General features: G+C 44.8%; 1 protein-coding gene across 1 annotated transcript; it reads left to right on the top strand.

Moving 5' to 3' along the window:
* Positions 1-202: 202 nt before the first annotated feature.
* LOC115113582 (cadherin-15-like) lies at positions 203-18,079 on the top strand. The gene is made up of 14 exons (XM_029641375.2): positions 203-781; positions 13,469-13,633; positions 14,041-14,196; positions 14,590-14,734; positions 14,844-15,025; positions 15,196-15,324; positions 15,508-15,693; positions 15,938-16,182; positions 16,292-16,434; positions 16,532-16,765; positions 16,863-17,102; positions 17,218-17,363; positions 17,472-17,666; positions 17,781-18,079. Exons 1-14 carry the CDS (start codon positions 713-715, stop codon positions 17,979-17,981), a joined length of 2,436 nt encoding a protein of 811 aa, XP_029497235.2. The 5' UTR covers positions 203-712; the 3' UTR covers positions 17,982-18,079.
* The last annotated feature ends 533 nt before the right edge of the window (positions 18,080-18,612 follow it).

Consider the following 18,612-nt stretch of genomic DNA (forward strand, 5'->3'; position numbering starts at 1 on the left):
GTGTTGAGTGCGAGTGTGTACATACAGTAGAGGCTCCTCCTGGGCTGTGTGGTCCAGGGTCAGGGACAGCAGGCCAGCCAGAGCAGAGCAGTGACCGACTGAACACTGCTGCTGAGGACTGACCTTCCCCAGGGCTCTCTCCACACAGTACAGCCACCAGCTGCTCTTCTGCTCTCCTCTCCACACTCCTTTATTTTCCTCTTTCTCTCTCGTTCCCTCACTATCTCGCTCTCTTTCTACCTTTATGTTTCTCTCCATCTCTCCTTTACTCTTCCCTCTGTCCCTCTCTTTACATTTTCTTTCTCTCTGTCTCTCGCTCTCTTTCTTGCTATCTCAATCCTCTCTATATATCCACCTTTCTCTCTCTAGCCTTTTCTCTCTCCCTGCATCCAGTGACCCCCCACCCCCCCTATTTCCCTGCCCATAGCTGGGGTGTGTCCCAGTTGGAGACTCGGAGGGCTAAGGGGTTAGAATTTCAGACTTCAGCCCTCCCATGCACCCCAGTGCACATGTGCTGTCACTCAATCGCCTCTGCACTCACTGCCCAGAGAAAGAGAGGGAGAGAGACACACAGGGGGTTTGGATTTGAGACATTTGGTTCCATTGCCCAGTACTGTCAGGAACCCTGAGCTTCTCTTAAAACTGGTTTGAGAAAGAGGATCCACCGTGGTCATTGGGTACAGTACGTGTTGGAGTTCGTTGAGAAGATCACATGCTGGCACAGGAGATGGCATCAAGGGGGTTGGCAGTGCTGTGTGTGCTGGTGGCTGGCCTTGGTCAGGTAGGAAATATCATACTACTTTGAGTACTGTGGTGTCACTCTATAGACTTCATGCCCTACACTTTCTTAAATCACACAGAATTGGAACCATTTCAACTTCAGGCTATAATATATATGCCATTTAGAAGACACTTTTATCCAAAGCGACTTACAGTCATCCGTGCATACATTTGACATATGGCTGGTCCTGGGAATCGAACCCACTACAGTGGCGTTACAAGCGCCATGCTCTACCAACTGAGCTACAAAGGGATACATTTGATATTTTCTCACAGTATGCTTGTCAAGACTTTTACTTTGATGTATATGTGTTATTTAAAGCAGTTTAAATGTGATTTAAGTCGTTTTATCTGTGTTTCTTCTATATTTCCACAGTGCAGGAGTTAGGGGTTAGCTGTGGTGGGACACACTTTTAGCTGTTTATTTAGTCAATCTATGGTTTATGTTTGAATTGAGGAAATATGCTATGTTTAACATAACAAACTGATTTTCATCAATGCAAGTGATAAACATCATGTGAAGAGGTGAACGTGGCTATTGGCTAATCTAAACATTTCAGAACCGTTGTAGATCAGATGATGAATACTCTTGTAAATGACCAACGAATGCTGATGTTTTATACATCAGGCGGAAATCGGGGCTCGACTGTTAGCAGGCTTGTCATCAACACCATTATAAGACACATAATGGATGACATTGTAAACAGACATTTTACTAACATAACTTCAAAACTCATTCAGTCACTAGGGCTGTTTATACATGTAATGGAACCCAGGTTGGAGACTTAGACAACTGGCCCTCAGTAACCTCTTCTGTGGAATGGCCTGCAATCATTATGGATGTTGCAGGTTTGCAGCTAATTCATTTCCAAAAGTATGGATAGCAAGATTTCAATTTTTTTTAAGCAATGGCTTTGAAGTGATGATGGCAAAGTGTGTTGCCTACTGTATATTTTTATAGTGACATAGTTCAAAAAAATGGGTAAGGGCAACTATCTGAGTCACATTTTCTTTATTAGTGTATCCAATTCGAGAACCACATGGTAAACGACATCAGCTGTAGAAGATGGTCGTAATAGATCATTGAAACAGCCGCGGAGGAATGCCAGTCAGTCACAGTTTGCCGCCAGCCCTCGGTCATGTGTCTTACTGTGATTTAGAGGAACAGGTATGTGATGACGCAACCTATGGGGCTTAGCTTGCATCACAACATGTGTAATCTGAAAGTAATGCACTTTAAGTACAAACACATACCAAAGAACATGAACACCGGGACCATCGACAATAGACTATAGCCCAATGCCCACTCTACACTTGAAGGCCCATACATACATATGATTTGGATTATCCCATACACTTCAAATCACATTTAATTAGTCACATGCGTCAAATACAATAGTGAAATGCTCACTTACAAGCACCTAACCAACAATGCAGTTTAAAAAATATGAATAAGATATTAAAGGAACAAGGAATTAAAGAGCAGCAGTACAATAACAATAATGAGACTATATACAGGGGGTACCGGTACAGAGTCAATGTGCGAGGGCACCGGTTAGTTGAGGTAATTGAGATAATATGTACATGTAGGTAGAGTTATTAAAGTGACTATGCATAGATAATAACAGAGAGTAGCAGCAGTGTAAAAGAGGGGGTGGGCAATGAAAATAGTCTGGGTAGCCATTTGATTAGATGTTCAGGAGTCTTATGGCTTGGGGATAGAAGCTGTTTAGAAGCCTCTTGGACCTAGACTTGGCACACCGGTACTGCTTGCCATGTGGTAGCAGAGAGAACAGTCTATGACTACAGCGGCTGTAGACTTTGAGCATTTTTAGGGCCTTCCTCTGACACCGCCTGGTATAGAGGTCCTGGATGGCAGGAAACTTGGCCCCAGTGATGTACTGGGCTGTACGCACTACCCTCTGTAGTGCCTTGCATCGGAGGCTGAGCAGTTGCCATACCAGGCAGTGATGCAACCAGTGCTCTCGATGGTGCAGCTGTAGAACCTTTTGAAGATCTGACGACCCATGCCAAATCTTTTCAGTCTCGTGAGGGGGAATAGGTTTTGTCGTGCCCTCTTCACAACTGTCTTGGTGTGCTTTGACTATGTTAGTTTGTTGGACACCAAGGAACTTGAATCTGGACACCAAGGAACTTGACGCTCTCAACCTGCTCCACTACAGCCCCATCGATGAGAATGGGGGTGTGCTCGGTCCTCCTTTTCCTGTAGTCCACAATCATCTCCTTTGTCTTGATCATGTTGAGGGAGAGGTTGTTGTCCTGGCACCACACGGCCAGGTCTCTGACCTCCTCCTTATAGGCTGTCTCGTCGTTGATCAGGCCTACCACTGTTGTGTCATCGGCAAACTTAATGATGGTGTTGGAGTCGTGCCTGGTCGTGTAGTCATGAGTGAACAGGGAGTATAAAAGGGGACTGAGCACGCACCCCTGAGGGGCCCCTGTGTTGAGGATCAGCTTGGCAGATGTGTTGTTACCTACCCTTACCACCTGGGGGCGGCCAGTCAGGAAGTCCAGGATCCAGTTGTAGAGGGAGGTGTTTAGTCCCAGGGTCCTCAGCTTGTTGATGAGCTTTGAGGGCACTATGGTGTTGAACGCTGAGCTGTAGTCAGTGAATAGCATTCTCACATAGGTGTTCCTTTTGTACAGATGGGAATGGGCAGTGTGGAGTGCAATAGAGATTACATCATCTGTGGATCTGTTAGGGCAGTATGCAAAATGGAGTGGGTCTAGGGTCTATGGAATAATGGTGTTGATGTGCGCCATGACCAGCCTTTCAAAGCACTTCATGGCTACAGACGTGAGTGCTATGGGTCGGTAGTTGTTTAGGCAGGTTACTTTAGTGTTCTTGGGCACAGGGACTATGGTGGTCTGCTTAAAACATGTTGGTATTACAGACTCGGACAGGGAGAGGTTGAAAATGTCAGTGAAGACACTTGCCAGTTGGTCAGCGCATGCTCGCAGTACACGTCCTGGTAATCAGTCTGGCCCTGCGGCCTTGTAAATGTTGACCTGTTTAAAGGTTTTACTCACACTGGCTGCGGAGAGAGTGATCACACTGTCATCCAGAACAGCTGGTGCTCTCATGCATGTTTCAGTTTTATTTGCTGATGGATCGTCGGAGGGCATAGCGGGATTTCTTATAAGCTTCCGGGTTAAAGTCCCGCTCCTTGAAAGCTGCAGCTCTAGCCTTTAGCTCAGTGCGGATGTAGCCTGTAATCCATGACTTCTGGTTGGGGTATGTACGTACGGTCACTGTGGGGACAATGTCTTCGATGCACTTATTGATGGAGCCAATGACTGATGTGGTGTACTCCTCAATGCCATCGGAAGAATCCCTGAACATATTCCAGTCTGTGCTAGCAAAACAGTCCTGTAGCTTAGCATCTGCTTCATCTGACCACTTTTTTATTGACAGAGTCACTGGTGCTTCCTGCTTTAATTTTTGCTTGTAAGCAGGAATTGGGAGGATAGAATTATGTAATCTATTTCAGTAATCTTTCTGTGAGTGGACCGATGTGAGAGACCTAAAACCACAGAACAAGATCCTTCATACCTGAGGATCCTAGTTACTCAGGTTACATACAGCACATCAGATAACTATTTTAGCTCTGTGTGTAAGTTTAACCTATGTGAATTTGAGGTGTTACAACCCAGTGAGTGGAAAGTGGCTGGCGAGATTTCACAAACACCTACCCCAATGGGAGAAAGGCTGTGTTGTTTTTGAGAATATCCCTTGGAAAGAAAGAGGGTTGTGTTGCCTACAGAGCATGGGCTCTGTTCATAGAGACGGTCATGTTGGCCAGCAGCTGTTCCCAGATGCGTACTTGATGCCATTTGTCCTGCTCAGTAATCCCCGCAGCGGAAAGAGGAGTCGGCCACTCCCTAAACCATGAAATCAGGGACAAATCCGTCCATAAAGCAGCAGCCGGTGCTGAGTTCATGCTCATTGGAAGAAAACACTCAGTACAGCTGCTCAGTGTCTGAATCACAGGCCTGTTCTGTCTGTGTGGATGCTTTCTGTTTTACACAGACTTGGGTTTCAGGAACAGGAAGGGCCTCCACTACAGGGGCAGAATCAACATTAAAGCCACCATGCCAGTGCACTGTTACCAGAGATTATCTTTCCCAATTCATATTTCCTTGATTGCTGGCATCCACTCTCCTCACCTCTTTCTCAAAGATCTGAGTGGAGAGGCCTTGGATCTTCCCCTCCAATGTGAGGTGAGGAGAAAGGACACGAAGATGAAGGAAAGACACATTAGGAAAGAGACAATGTTGTAACAGGCTTTGGTGTTACCTCCATTTTCACCAGCTGAGTCATTGACCAATTAGTGACCCTTCAAAGGATAGGGTCTCTCTCTTCATGTTGTTAGAAAACAGGTTCCATTTAGTCTTTGTGTTCATGTTCCATTCACAACAGATGTGACAAACATTACATGGAAAGGAACAGGAAAATACATTTTTGAAATGGGACACTTGTTATCCCATCTCATTCAGAGCACCTGATGCCTTGCATCAAAGGATGTTTTCTCTCTGACACAAAAGGTAATGTATTTTCTTTCGAATGAGATAAGGGAATGGCAGTGGCAGACAAGGCCGATGGAACAAAAACAGCAGTGTTAATGGGCACGGTAATGGTCTCTCCTTGGACTTCTATCATGACCCGCTGAAAGAGGACTGACCCTGGAGCGAAGAAGGGGTAGTGGTGGAGGTGGTGGTGGTAGTAGGGGTGGATGGTGGTAAGGGTGGTGGTGGTGGTAGTAGGGGTGGATGGTGGTAAGGGTGGTGGTGGTGGTGGTGGTAGTAGGGGTGGATGGTGGTAAGGGTGGTGGTGGTGGTAGGGATGGTTGTGGTGGTGGTAGGAGTGGTGGTGAGGGTGGTGGTGGTAAAGGTGGTGGTGGGAAGACTCCTGAGCCAGAACTGGGAGAAATAAATAAAGGTGACACCATGAGCTGAGGAAGTGGTTTTGGTCCTGGTACAACCTCCCTCAGGTTTTAATAAAATTCCACTCCAAATTAACAAGTGCTATTTTCACTCCCACACTCTGGGAGCGGAGTCCTAAGTAACTCTCGTCGTCCCCGCTAGGTCAGCATTCATGAAGCTCAGACATCTGCTTTTGTGAAACCCTGGCTCGTACCCCCAAAAATAGGAGGCCCAAGAAGCCATAACTGAGGGGTTGGGAAGCGAGGTAGATAGCTGCTCATTGTTCCCCCTCCGTCACTTCCAATGAGCCTTTGGAACAGTGACGGAGGGGGAACATGAGGGGAACAGGGGCACCTGTCTGACCCTCCACCCCATGACCAGAGGGATTGTCAGGCATGCTGCCTGCATTCTCTCCCTCTTCCCCTCCTGCTCATGCTGTGGCACTCTGGCCAGTTCACATACACAGACTGTACCTCCACTCAGCTAGCACATGGCTGACTCAGTGGTCTATTTTATATTCTATTTTTGAGAGGCAAGTCTCTAAAGTTATGACTTACTGTTCGAATCCGTAACAAAGCAGACATAGAATTGGAACTCTAGCAAGAGCATACTGTAATTTTAAAAGCCTTATGTTTCTGTCTGGATATGTATGAGTGACGGTAAATATCTGTGTCTCTTGCACTGACTACGACCCTATGACCAGCTGCGGTAAATGGAGTGAATTAAGCAAAAATAGTTGTTTTTATCACACAGCAGCTACTACTGTAAACCACAAATACATATTTCAAACAGAGTTACTACTCTCATGACATACCTCATACAGTTGGTGCAAGCTTGTAACAGCTCCGAAGATATAAGGGAAGGGTATCAGTCATGCTCCCCCACCATGTCATACCCATGGGTGTGTGTGTAACTTTTTTTTCTCTCTCTCATTTTCAAGGCACTTGTTTTTTGTTGTTGTTTATCATTTGAAATTCCTCCCCTGACTGAGCATCCTTGACTCAACAGCATGAATTTGAATAATTTCATCCTTGGATACTATAGTAGACAACTGCATAATGTTCTATCTACCAAGCTTCAGTAAATAATTGTCCACTCCATGGGCAGGATGTTGGTCTCTTAGCAGCTAAGTTTCATTCACAAAATGCAGGATCTAAATGAGAGATTGGCACACTTTCAAAGCTATTTTTAGAGACAACCGAGAGAGTTGCCAAGGGTCCTTGCTGCTGGCACTACCCATGACAGTCTGCTTCAGCTCCTCAGTGTGGGGTCAGTCTGAGCAGTATTTTCCTCACAGCAACCGCTTAATACGTGGAAACGTTGCTGCAAACCGTTTGACAGTAAACGTTATCACACACCGCGAATAAGATCATGGATGTTTTGATTGTGAAATAAACAGTGATTTTGAAATACAATTTATTGAGATACTCTGCATAGTTGTATATCAAGCTTGGTGTTGACCTTGATATCAGCAACGCTGACCGCAATAACACATCTGTTCTGATACTTTAACTTTAACTTTCCCAATACGTTTGCCAGCTTATTCCCTCCTCTTGGCCACATCATTAACCAGTCTGCAAATCAACACAAATAAACAATTGAAAGGTTGTGTATAAAGTATGATCTGGTTTGGTACCGCGAGACACTTTATGTCAACAGCCGACTCATAGAAAAATATTCCTTACCCTACCTACCTACTTCAGAGCGCAGTCCTACCTACCTACTTCAGAGCGCAGTCCTACCTACTTACTTCAGAGCGCAGTCCTACCTACCTACTTCAGAGCGCAGTCCTACCTATCTACTTCAGAGCGCAGTCCTACCTACTTACTTCAGAGCGCAGTCCTACCTACCTACTTTAGAGCGCAGTCCTACCTACTTACTTCAGAGCGCAGTCCTACCTACCTACTTTAGAGCGCAGTCCTACCTACTTACTTCAGAGCGCAGTCCTACCTACCTACTTCAGAGCGCAGTCCTACCTACTTACTTCAGAGCGCAGTCCTACCTACCTACTTCAGAGCGCAGTCCTACCTACCTACTTCAGAGCACAGTCCCACCCACTTACTTCAGAGCGCAGTCCTACCTACCTACTTCAGAGCGCAGTCCTACCTACCTACTTCAGAGCGCAGTACACCTCACTGCATTAACAGGGGTGTTGACCCCCAAGAGACACCAGGCAACTTCTGGCCACGGGGTGAGAGGCCAAGGTGTAAAAGTATCTGGGAAAAAGTCCCTAAAACAGTTAATGTTGGTGAGAAGAAAGAGGAGGCCTGCTGTCCTTCACCCTAGCTGTCAGAGGTGACTGGTGCTAATTGGTAAGATGACTCCTAGGTGTAGCCCAGTCACTGCTGAACTGGAAAAGAGATGAAGACATTACAGAGCCCTCCTGGTTTTGTTTGCCACCCAGATGGAGTTGAGACCACAGGAGATCAACACAATGATTTTAACTGTGTCTGTTTACTGATTCTCTTCAGAATGTAGCAGGCTCTTTCCAAATTAGACCTCTAGCCCCATTCAACAACCTGATCTCACAAAACTAAACAGGAGCACAGTGTTCAGTTTTAGTTCACAAGGCTAGACCTCAACATCTATTTCTCTAATTCTGATAGTATATGCCATTATTTTACTTGAGTTATTCTTCCCGAGCTGTTGTTGTATTCAATCAAAACCAGTAACCCCACAACACCAAAAAACCTGTTTGAATTCACAAGTTGCCGAGTAGAGCGGTTGAATCAGGAATTCAACAGGAATGTAGTTTCAGTCTTAACCGCATCATCCAGTTACAGATTTTGATTGAACAGGGCCTTTGGCATCTGACTGGCCGTAGCTTGATCTCTGATCTGTGATCAGAGCGGTAGTGGAAGGTGAGAAGGATTTGCTGTCTAGACTGGTATGTGAGTGTAAACATCTCTGTATGAGCGTAGGGAGGACTACACCAGTGGCTTAGGGTCGGGGTCAGGAATATAGAGCACTCTAAGATTAGTCTGCTCCTAACTCAGCCTGCACATAGTTGATATTCTCCTCAGACTGTACGCTACAGCAGCGTAACAAGGTGCCAGTGTGTCATATCTCCAGGCCTAAGGGACAGGGAAGGGCCACCATGTCCCAATATACAATAGTGATTGAATCTAATAATGTATTCCGCATATCAGTGTCTTTATGTATGGAAAGAGTCACGTGAGGAATGGGCTATGGTCAATGTTCCATATTCTGTTTAGTTGTGTTAACATGTTATTACACGTTGTTACTACAGACTTTATGATTGACGATGAAAAGCTGAATGAGAACAAAAAGTGTTATTTTTATATAGACAATACTGCCAATGACCGTGATCATGTTGTTACCACTAAATGCTGAGATATTTCTTCTGAAGAGTGATGACAGGTGGTGTCTTTCTTAAAGGAATGTGTGTTTGAATGTGTGTGTGAGGAATTCTGTCATCAGAGCGGATTCGTAAGGTGACCCCCAACCCCTAGTCAGGTGCAAAGTTGAACATAAAGGGGAGTCTGTAAGTGTGAGAAAGAGAGAGGGTGGGAAATCACAGGAACTAAATCCATAGGTGACAGCTGGTGTGAGTGTTTCTGAGTGTGTCTGAGTGTGTGCTTGAGATAAAGGCAGAGCGTGCGTGATAGAGAATGAGAATGAACACGAGAGTAATTGTTTTTTGGCAGGCATGATGGGACCCATGTCGTCCAAAATGTTATACTTTTGACTCATCGGACCATAGAACATTCTTCCAAGAGACTTGATGATCATCCAGGTGCTTCCAGGTGCTTTTTGGGAAACTTGAGTCAACTTTTTGGATGAGATGGGTCCCATTATGTCTGGTGAAAACCAAACACTGCATTCCACAGTAAGAACCTCATACCAATGGTCAGCATGGTGGTGGTAGTGTGATGGTTTGGGGATGCTTTGCTGCCTCAGGACCTGGACGACTTGTCTTAATAGAAGGAACCATGAATAACCATGAACCATGAATTCTGCTCTGTATCAGATAATTCTATAGGAGAATGTTAGGCCATTCATTTGTGAGCTGAAGCTGAAGCGCAGCTGGGTCATACAGGAAGACAACGATCCAAAATACAATAAATTCTACATGAAAATGGCTAAAAAGCAACACATTTACCGTTTAGGAATGGCCTAGTCAAAGTCCAGACCTAATCCCAATTGAGATGTTGTGGCAGGACTTGAAACAAGCAGTATATGCTTGAAAACCCTGTCGCTTAGTTAAATCAGTTCTGCATGGAAGAGTGGGCAAAATGTCCACCACAGCGACGTGAGAGACTGATCAACAACTACAGGAAGCGTTTGGCTGCAGAGATTGCAGCTAAAAGGTGGCACAACCAGTTATTTAGTGTAAGGGGGTAATGACTTTTTCACACAGGGAATTCAGTGTTGCATAGCTGTTAATTAAATAAATAAAATAAGTATCATATTTTTTGGGTTATTTATAAACTCAGGATCCTTTTATCTAATATTAGGTTTTGGTTGAAGATCTGATAACATACAGTATCAAAAATATACAAAAGTACAGAAAATCAGAAAGGGGGCTAAATACTTTTTCACGGCACTATATGCATACTGTATCTGTATTCTCAGACGTGAAATCCATAGATTAGGGCCTAATGAATTTATTTCAATTGACTGATTTCCTTATATGAACTGTAACTCAGTATCATCTTTGATATTGCTGCATGTTGCGTTTATATTTTTGTTCAGTGTAAAATATGCACTGAGTATACAAAACATTAAGAACACCTGCTCTTTCAATGAGATAGACTGACCAGGTGAATCCAGGTGAATGGATCCCTTATTGATATCACTTAATAAATCCACTCCAATCAGTGTGGGTGAAGGGGAGGAGAGAGGTTAAAGAAGGATTTTTAAGCTTTGAGACATGGCTTGTGTGTGTGCCATTCAAAGGCTGAATGGGGAAGATAGCAGATTTAAGTGCTTTTGAATGGGGCATGGTAGTACAACCTGGTCTAAGACCATTTTGTATTATTCTGTACGGGAATCCGAGATACTCCATTTAGTATGGTATATTACGTTTCGTATGGTATGTATTCACTTGTGGATGTCCATCACCTATTTCGTAGACATGTTATGAAATATAATTCATATTATATGTTACGAATTTTTAAAACGTACAATATGTTATGAATTTGCAAAACATACTACAGTTGAAGTTGGAAGTTTACGTACACTTAGGTTAGAGTCATTAAATCTTGTTTTTCAACCACTCCACACATTTCGTGTTAACAAACTATAGTTTTGGCAAGTCGGTTAGGACATCTACTTTGTGCATGACACAAGTAATTGTTCCAACAATTGTTTACAGACAGATTATTTCATTTATAATTCTCTGTATCACAATTCCAGTGTGTCAGAAGTTTACATACACTAAGTTGTCTGTGCCTTTAAACAGCTTGGAAAATTCCAGAAAATGATGTCATGGCTTTAGAAGCTTCTGATTGGCTAATTGACATCATTTGAGTCAATTGGAGGTGTACCTGTGAACGTATTTCAAGGCCTACCTTCAAACTCAGTGCCTCTTTGCTTGACATCATGGGAAAATCAAAATAAATCAGCCAAGACCTCAGGAAAACAAATGTAGACCTTCACAAGTCTGGTTCAACCTTGGGAGAAATTTCCAAACGCCTGAAGGTACCACGTTCATCTGCACAAACAATAGTGCGCAAGTATAAACACCATGGGACCACGCAGACGTCATACCGCTCAGGAAGGAGACGCGTTCTGTCTCCTAGAGATGAACGTACTTTGGTGCGAAAAGTGCAAATAAATTCCAGAACAATAGCAAAAGACCTTGTGAAGATGCTGGAGAAAACAGGTACAAAAGTATCTATATCCACAGTAAAACGAGTGCTATATCGACATAACCTGAAAGGTCGCTCAGCAAGGTAGAAGCCACTGCTCCAAAACAGCCATAAAAAAGCCAGACTATGGTTTGCAACTGCACATAGGGACAAAGATCGTACTTTTTTGGAGAAATGTCCTCTGGTCTGATTAAACAAACATAGAACTGTTTGGCAATAATGACCATTGTTATGTTTGGAGGAAAAAGGGAGAGGCTTGCAAGCCGAAGAACACCATCCCAACCGTGAAGCACGGGGGTGGCAGCATCATGTTGTGGGGATGTTTTGCTGCAGGAGGGACTGGTGCACTCCTCTGTCAGGAGGAATGGGCCAAAATTCACCCAACTTATTGTGGGAAGCTTGTGGAGTCTACCCGAAACGTTTGACCCAAGTTAAACAATTTAAAGTCAGTGCTACCAAATACTAATTGAGTGTATGTAAACTTCTGACCAACTGGGAATGTGATGAAAGAAATAAAAGCTGAAATAAATCACTCTCTCAACTATTATCCTGACATTTCACGTTCTTAAAATAAAGTGGTGATCCTAACTGACCTAAGACAGGACATTTTTTACTAGGACTAAGTGTCAGCAATTGTGAAAAACTGAGTGTATGTAAATTTCCAACTTCAACTGTATATGCTACGAATTTGCAAAACATATGATATAATGATATACAAATTCTAGCTAGGTGGCCAATGTTAGCTTGCTGACTAACATTAGATTGGCTAGGGGTTAGGGATAGGGGTTAATGTTAGGGTTAGGTTTAGGAGTTAGGTTAATGTTAGGGGTAGGGATAACTAAAAGTGTTAAGGTTAGGGGAAGGGTTAGCTAACATGCTAAGTAGTTGTAAAGTAGATAAAAAGTAGTAAGTAGTTGAAAAGTAGCATTTTAGTTAATTAGCAAAGGTTGTTCCACCCATCCAACCACCCTACTTTTGTTTTTGCCTTAAGTAACTATCTGCCAAACGTAACACATCATACTAATTTGAGCATCCAGGATTTACATTTACTTAGTCTACAAGACCAGGCTGGATAGTAGGTGCCAGGAGAAACCAGTTTGTGTCAAGAACTGCAACACTGCTGGGTTTTTCACGCTCAACAGTTTCCTGTGTGTATCAAAAATGGTGCACCACCCAAAGGACATCCAGACAACTTGACACAACTGTGGAAAGCATTGCAGTCAACATGGGCCAGCATCCCTGTGGGATGTGTTCCTAATGTTTGGTATACTCAGTGTATGTCTCCACACACCTTGGCTATTGAGGGATTCAAGACAATGTCGTTTTTTTTATTGATCTCAGATTCTGTCTGTCATTGTAAAAGTAGCCTGTCATTTAGATCATTTGTGAGGTAAAGTCTCCAGTCATCTACATTTTTCCCTGGACGCTAGGCTACAAAATAATTGTCCCCATGTGTGCAACTTATGCAAGCACCATTTCTTTATTACAATTGTGATTTCTTTTCATATGTTCTGGTACTTCAGAACACTCCCCCCCCCCCCAAGCCCTCCCTCTCGGGCTCACGTTTTGTTTCCAGCACCTCCCAATTTACAAATTAAGCGCTGGAGATGTAGTGTGTGAAACCTGAACCCATGCCTCTCCACCCCCTCACCCACTTTAGGGACGGGGCAGGTCACCATTCAACCACCACCAGGCTGCAGAGAGAGGCCAGCTGCTGCATCCCTCACCAACTGATATTAGTAGCCACAACACGACTACCAAAAATATACAAATGTATTTGGGTTCTGTACTCCTTTGACATGAAGAATGTGAATCATGATTTAAACGACTTCATTCACCCAGAAATGTATGGCCCTCACTCAGAGCATCTAAATGGTCTCTTAAAATGAATCCCATTCTGTTGCCCCCAGGTTGGGAGCAGTGGCCAAGCAGGCAGGGAGGACCTGAACCCAGCGGCCCTGTATCCATGGAGACAGAGGAGCAGTGGGGGTCTGAGCAGGGTGAAGAGGGACTGGATCATCCCTCCAATCAGGGTGCTGGAGAACAGCAAGCAAGTCCCTGAAAACCTGGTCCAGGTACTGAATCACGTCATCTCATCTATACTGATGTTAGGGCCTCTATATTGTACACATTAACTGATGAGAGTATTGGCTAAGTGACTACAACGTAAATGTTAGGGTAACACTGACACTTTTTGGTCTAGTGAAATTGATCTTACCAAACATGGTATGTAAGATCAGTCACATGTGATCAAGATTGTCCAGACAGACAGCCATTTAAACTGAGCATGAAAGAGCCACGCTGGCCTCTCTGACCTCCACAACCACTAACCAGTTATGTGCTGTTGCTCTCCCTCCCTGTTCCCATCAGTGACCACATTCACACCTGGTACTCTATGTGCTGTTCTGTTCAGTTCACTCTCCTCTCACCCTTCCAATGAGATTCTCACCCATCCATCCTCCTGTGTTGTTTGTTTCTCCAGATCAAATCAGACAAGATTTTCACTGGAGAAGTGATCTACAAGCTGGAAGGACCAGGGGTTGACCAGGACCCTAAGAACCTGTTTGAGATAGACGATAAAACAGGCTGGATCAGGAGCATGATTCCCCTGGACAGAGAGAAATACAGAAGCTTCACGGTACAACTCACAGGAGAGACATTAGCACTATTGCCTTTGACACATACATTATACTATGTCACTGCAGGTCAGCCAGAACCCTTCTTTTGTTTGGGTAACAAGGAATGCCACATGACATAATAGCATGTTATTCAATGTTAGCATGTCATCCAATGTTTTTCAACTGAACGTCTACCAATGCGATTTTGTTAAATTGACTGTCTTGGTTGAGTGAGAAGGGAAGCATGTTACTATAGTGGGTTGTTTTCTTCGCAGGTCTACATGAGCAGCTGAATATAGACCCAAATCAATCACAGTCAATAAGCTGAGAATTGTGTAAGAACAGCAAACACTCTGAATGAAAAGAGGATGTGGAGAAACACAAGAGTAATGTCCTGTTTCTGTTCTCTACAGCTGAAAGCCTTTGCCCTGTCGCCCAGTGGAGAGAGACTGGAGAATCCCTCCACCATTGAGATCGTAGTGCTGGATCAAAATGATAACCGGCCCAACTTCTCCCAGAAAGAGTTTGCTGGATCCGTTTATGAATTCTCCGTACCAGGTAAACAGATGCATCACCTACACACGCTGTGGATGTACACGCAGTCGGTACACAAAATGCCAACTGATTGGGTAGTGAACTGGGAGAGTGATTGTTGTTGTTTTATCAGGCACATCTGTGATGTCTGTGACTGCGACTGATGCTGACGACCCAACCACAGACAACGCTATCCTGAGCTACTCCATCATTGGCCAGGAGAGCATCCCGCTTCTCCGCATCAACAAGACCATGTTTGGCATCAACAACGAGACAGGGGCCATTTACACACGAGACGTGGGTCTAGACTGGGAGGTAGGGGCTCTTCCTTTGTCTTTTCATTGACCCATTATTTAGGTCATGCCCTTTCTGGTTCAACAGAAGCACAATATTTTGAAAGGTGTTTGAAAGGAAAAACTAATTCACATAAAATAATATGCTGTATGTGCCATAAATGACTGTGAACGTCTGTGCATTCCTTACAGGTGGTTAAAGGCTTTAGGTTGACACTGCAGGTTGCTGACATGTCAGGCATGGGGTTAACCAGTCTTGCGAATGCAGTCATACATGTGACTGACATCAACAACAACCCCCCACGATTCTCCCCAGACCAGGTGAGTTTAACTGTTTAATCTCTCAGGAAACTGTTAGCTCCCTTCCATCAATTGCCTTTTATCAGATGATATAAACGATATGGACACATCATTCAGGCCAGCTTCAAAATATAGACATGCACATTCACATGTGTTTATATAAACTAAACACAACTGCGTTGTGTCTCGGTTTCCTGAATACAGTACACTATGTCAGCTGTGGAGAACAAAATAGACTTCGTGATTGGCTGGGTCAACGCCACAGACAATGATGAGCCAGGGACAGGAAACTGGGAGACAAAATACACCATCGCCAAGGGCAACCCCTCTAGGAACTTTGCCATTCGCACAGACCCTGTGACCAACGAGGGTATTCTGTCAGTGGTGAAGGTAAGTTATTCTCCATCTGGCAGGACGACGGGAGGGAATGTGTGGGGGACATTCTGGATCCATGTTAGAATGACAAACATGACAATCAGTTAATCCAGTTTATATAAAGCCTATATAGAGTATAGAGCATGTGTTCACACAGTCAGAGCCAGGCCTTGATACATGACACTGTTACCCCATCTAGTGGTGACTAACTATCCAAGTTGTCTTTCAAAACCTCTGCCTTTTTTGTTTGTTATTGCAGGCTCTGGACTACGAGTCCCAAGAAGTGTATACTCTGACTCTGACAGTGGAGAATGTGAACCCTCTCAGCATCAAGGCCCCCAAGAACCCTGTAAGCAGTGCCACAGTGGTGGTGACCGTGGTGAATGAGAACGAGGCCCCACGCTTTATTAAAGACCCCATAGAGATCTTGGTTCCTGAGTCTGTGGACCCTGGCACCGTGCTGGCCAGTAACATCGCCTACGATCCCGATAATGCAAAACTCAAGTAAGATTGGTGCACTGGAGAACTCTTTCATTTGTGTTTACACTGAATATATACGAATATACGTTCTGTGTCTTTAAGGAAATTAAAACATTGCTGTCATTTCCATCAGGTATGACATACTCAGAGATCCTGAGGGATGGCTTATAATCAATCACGAGACTGGAGAAATCACAGCCAGGAAACCGTTCAATGTCCGCTCCCCTCACGTCAAGAACAACATTTACAATGCAGTCATCAGAGTCACAGACACAGGTGAGTATCCCGAGTTAGCCACTGCTTCACCTCACGTAACTGGAGACATGAGGTCAAGCAGGAAGTGACAGTAAATAATGATGCCATTTCCTCCTAGATGCTGGTGGAATCTCGACCACAGCGTCTCTGGTGATCACGTTGCGGGAGACCAATGACTTCCTCCCTCAGCTGTTCCCCCTGATGGGGACGGTGTGCAGCGAGTCAGGCCGGAAGACATCTGGTCTGTTCCTGACTGCTGTGGATGAGGACCTGCCCCCTCACGCGGAACCCTTCACCTTCCACCTGCAAGACATTAATGTGTCTGCCAACTGGACCATCATACAGGTCAATGGTAAGGACAGAATTAGATACTCCTTATCGTCCAAGACATATGTTATGTCTTCTCATTCCAACTCCCTCTGTGTTTGTGCCACTCTCTCTCTCTCCAGAGACTCATGCAGTGCTGCGACCCCTGGTAGAGCTAGAGAGAGGGGAATATGCTGTCACTGTGTTGGTGACTGACTCTGGCACCCCAAGTCTCAGTGCATATGCTCAGGTCAATGTGACTGTGTGTCCGTGTGGGAAAGACGGTGAATGTAAGACCGAAGCTGCTGCCATATTCGGAACACGAGTTGGTGTCAGCTTCATCGCCTTACTGGTCATCATGGCCAGCATCGCACTCCTGCTGTGTAAGCTATACCTCATGTAAACCCTCAAAAACACCTGAACAAAGCACATCGCTACATGAACACACACATTTTCCCAAATGTTTCTGTGCAGTGAGATGGGTCTCTGTGTTCTCAGTGTTGCTACTCCTGGCTGTAGCCGTGGGTAACTGGAGACGGCATCATATGAAGAAAGGAGAAGGGCTGTTGGTGGGGGATTCAGACGAAGACATCCGTGACAATGTCCTGAACTATGACGAGCAGGGTGGTGGAGAGGAGGATGAGGTCAGACATTATAACACGTTACAGCTGGCAGAACCAAGTTATCTGGTGACAACATTGCCTCTCTTGTCCTATAGACACTTCATATTCCTCATCCTTTACTCTCACTAGAATGCCTTCAACATTGACCTACTGAGGAACCCAACGGATGTGGGACCACTCCCAATATCCTACTACCCTCCCGTCCCTGGCATCCCCAGGGGAAAGCAGCCACTCAGGAAAGACTACCCAGACAACCTGCCCTCCCCCTCGTATCCACGGAAACCCCCAGCGGACCCCACTGACATTGAGGACTTCATCAATGATGTGAGAAAGGATTCCATCATGGCCCTGGCCTATTGTTTTAGTCCGTTGAAATAAGAACGGTCCAAATCCCCTGAGAGAAACAAATGTATTTCTTGCCTATTTGTGTCTCCACAGGGCCTGGAGGCAGCAGACCATGACCCCAACATCCCTCCCTACGACACAGCTCTGATATATGACTACGAGGGTGATGGCTCCCTGGCAGGCAGCCTGAGCTCCATCGCCTCAGCCAGCTCAGACGGCGACCAGGACTATGACTACCTCAACGACTGGGGACCACGCTTTAAGAAACTGGCCAACATGTACGACCCACGCTAAGGAGACTGCCTGGTTATTTAGCTACCAGTACATTTACCGTAGCTTTATCCTCAGATGCCATCTATTTTCTCCTAAACTCCACCAAACTCCCTATTCTTCATCATACACCCTCCCTCTTCTTATTGTAGCTAGAACCTGAGATCATCCTCAGTGTAGGACAGGGTAGGATTTTGACTGATTGGCAGAAGTTGAGTGGATCTCTGTGTTCCTATTCCTTTATGTTTCCAATTGTCTCTGGCAGTGCATTAGCTCAATTATTTAGGCTCTTTTGACACTACATATTGTCCTCCTCCAATCCCTCTCTTTGCAACTGTAAAAGGTCACCGTTGTCATTTTCAGGACTATCATGGGTAATGTTGATATTCTCCTCCCAGTTCAGCGACTTTCTGACCGGCTTGATGAGACAACCACACAGCATTCTGCAACATATGAATGGTTCACCTTGTGCTGAGTGGTATGCGTGTGAATGGCGAAGGGAGGGAAGGAAACACATGGTAGAGCATACCAATGAGAGAAGAGAAATATGCACTGTAGTCCTCCAGTCAGTCCATAGAGCCACTTAAAACCACAGTGGCCTTACCAGTCAGGTGTGTCGTCTTGGAGGTTTCTCTAATCATTTTTTGGTTTGTGT

This window comes from Oncorhynchus nerka, linkage group LG27 (genome assembly GCF_034236695.1).
Source record: "Oncorhynchus nerka isolate Pitt River linkage group LG27, Oner_Uvic_2.0, whole genome shotgun sequence".
NCBI classification, from domain to species: Eukaryota; Metazoa; Chordata; class Actinopteri; order Salmoniformes; family Salmonidae; genus Oncorhynchus; species Oncorhynchus nerka.

Excerpts from the sequence above, each read along its gene's own strand:
- LOC115113582 (XM_029641375.2), top strand. The coding sequence starts at position 713 with ATGCTGGCACAGGAGATGGCATCAAGGGGGTTGGCAGTGCTGTGTGTG. Across the intron at positions 14,197-14,589 it reads AGAAATACAGAAGCTTCACG|CTGAAAGCCTTTGCCCTGTC; the intron begins GTACAACTCACA and ends TGTTCTCTACAG. Across the intron at positions 17,667-17,780 it reads TTGAGGACTTCATCAATGAT|GGCCTGGAGGCAGCAGACCA; the intron begins GTGAGAAAGGAT and ends GTGTCTCCACAG.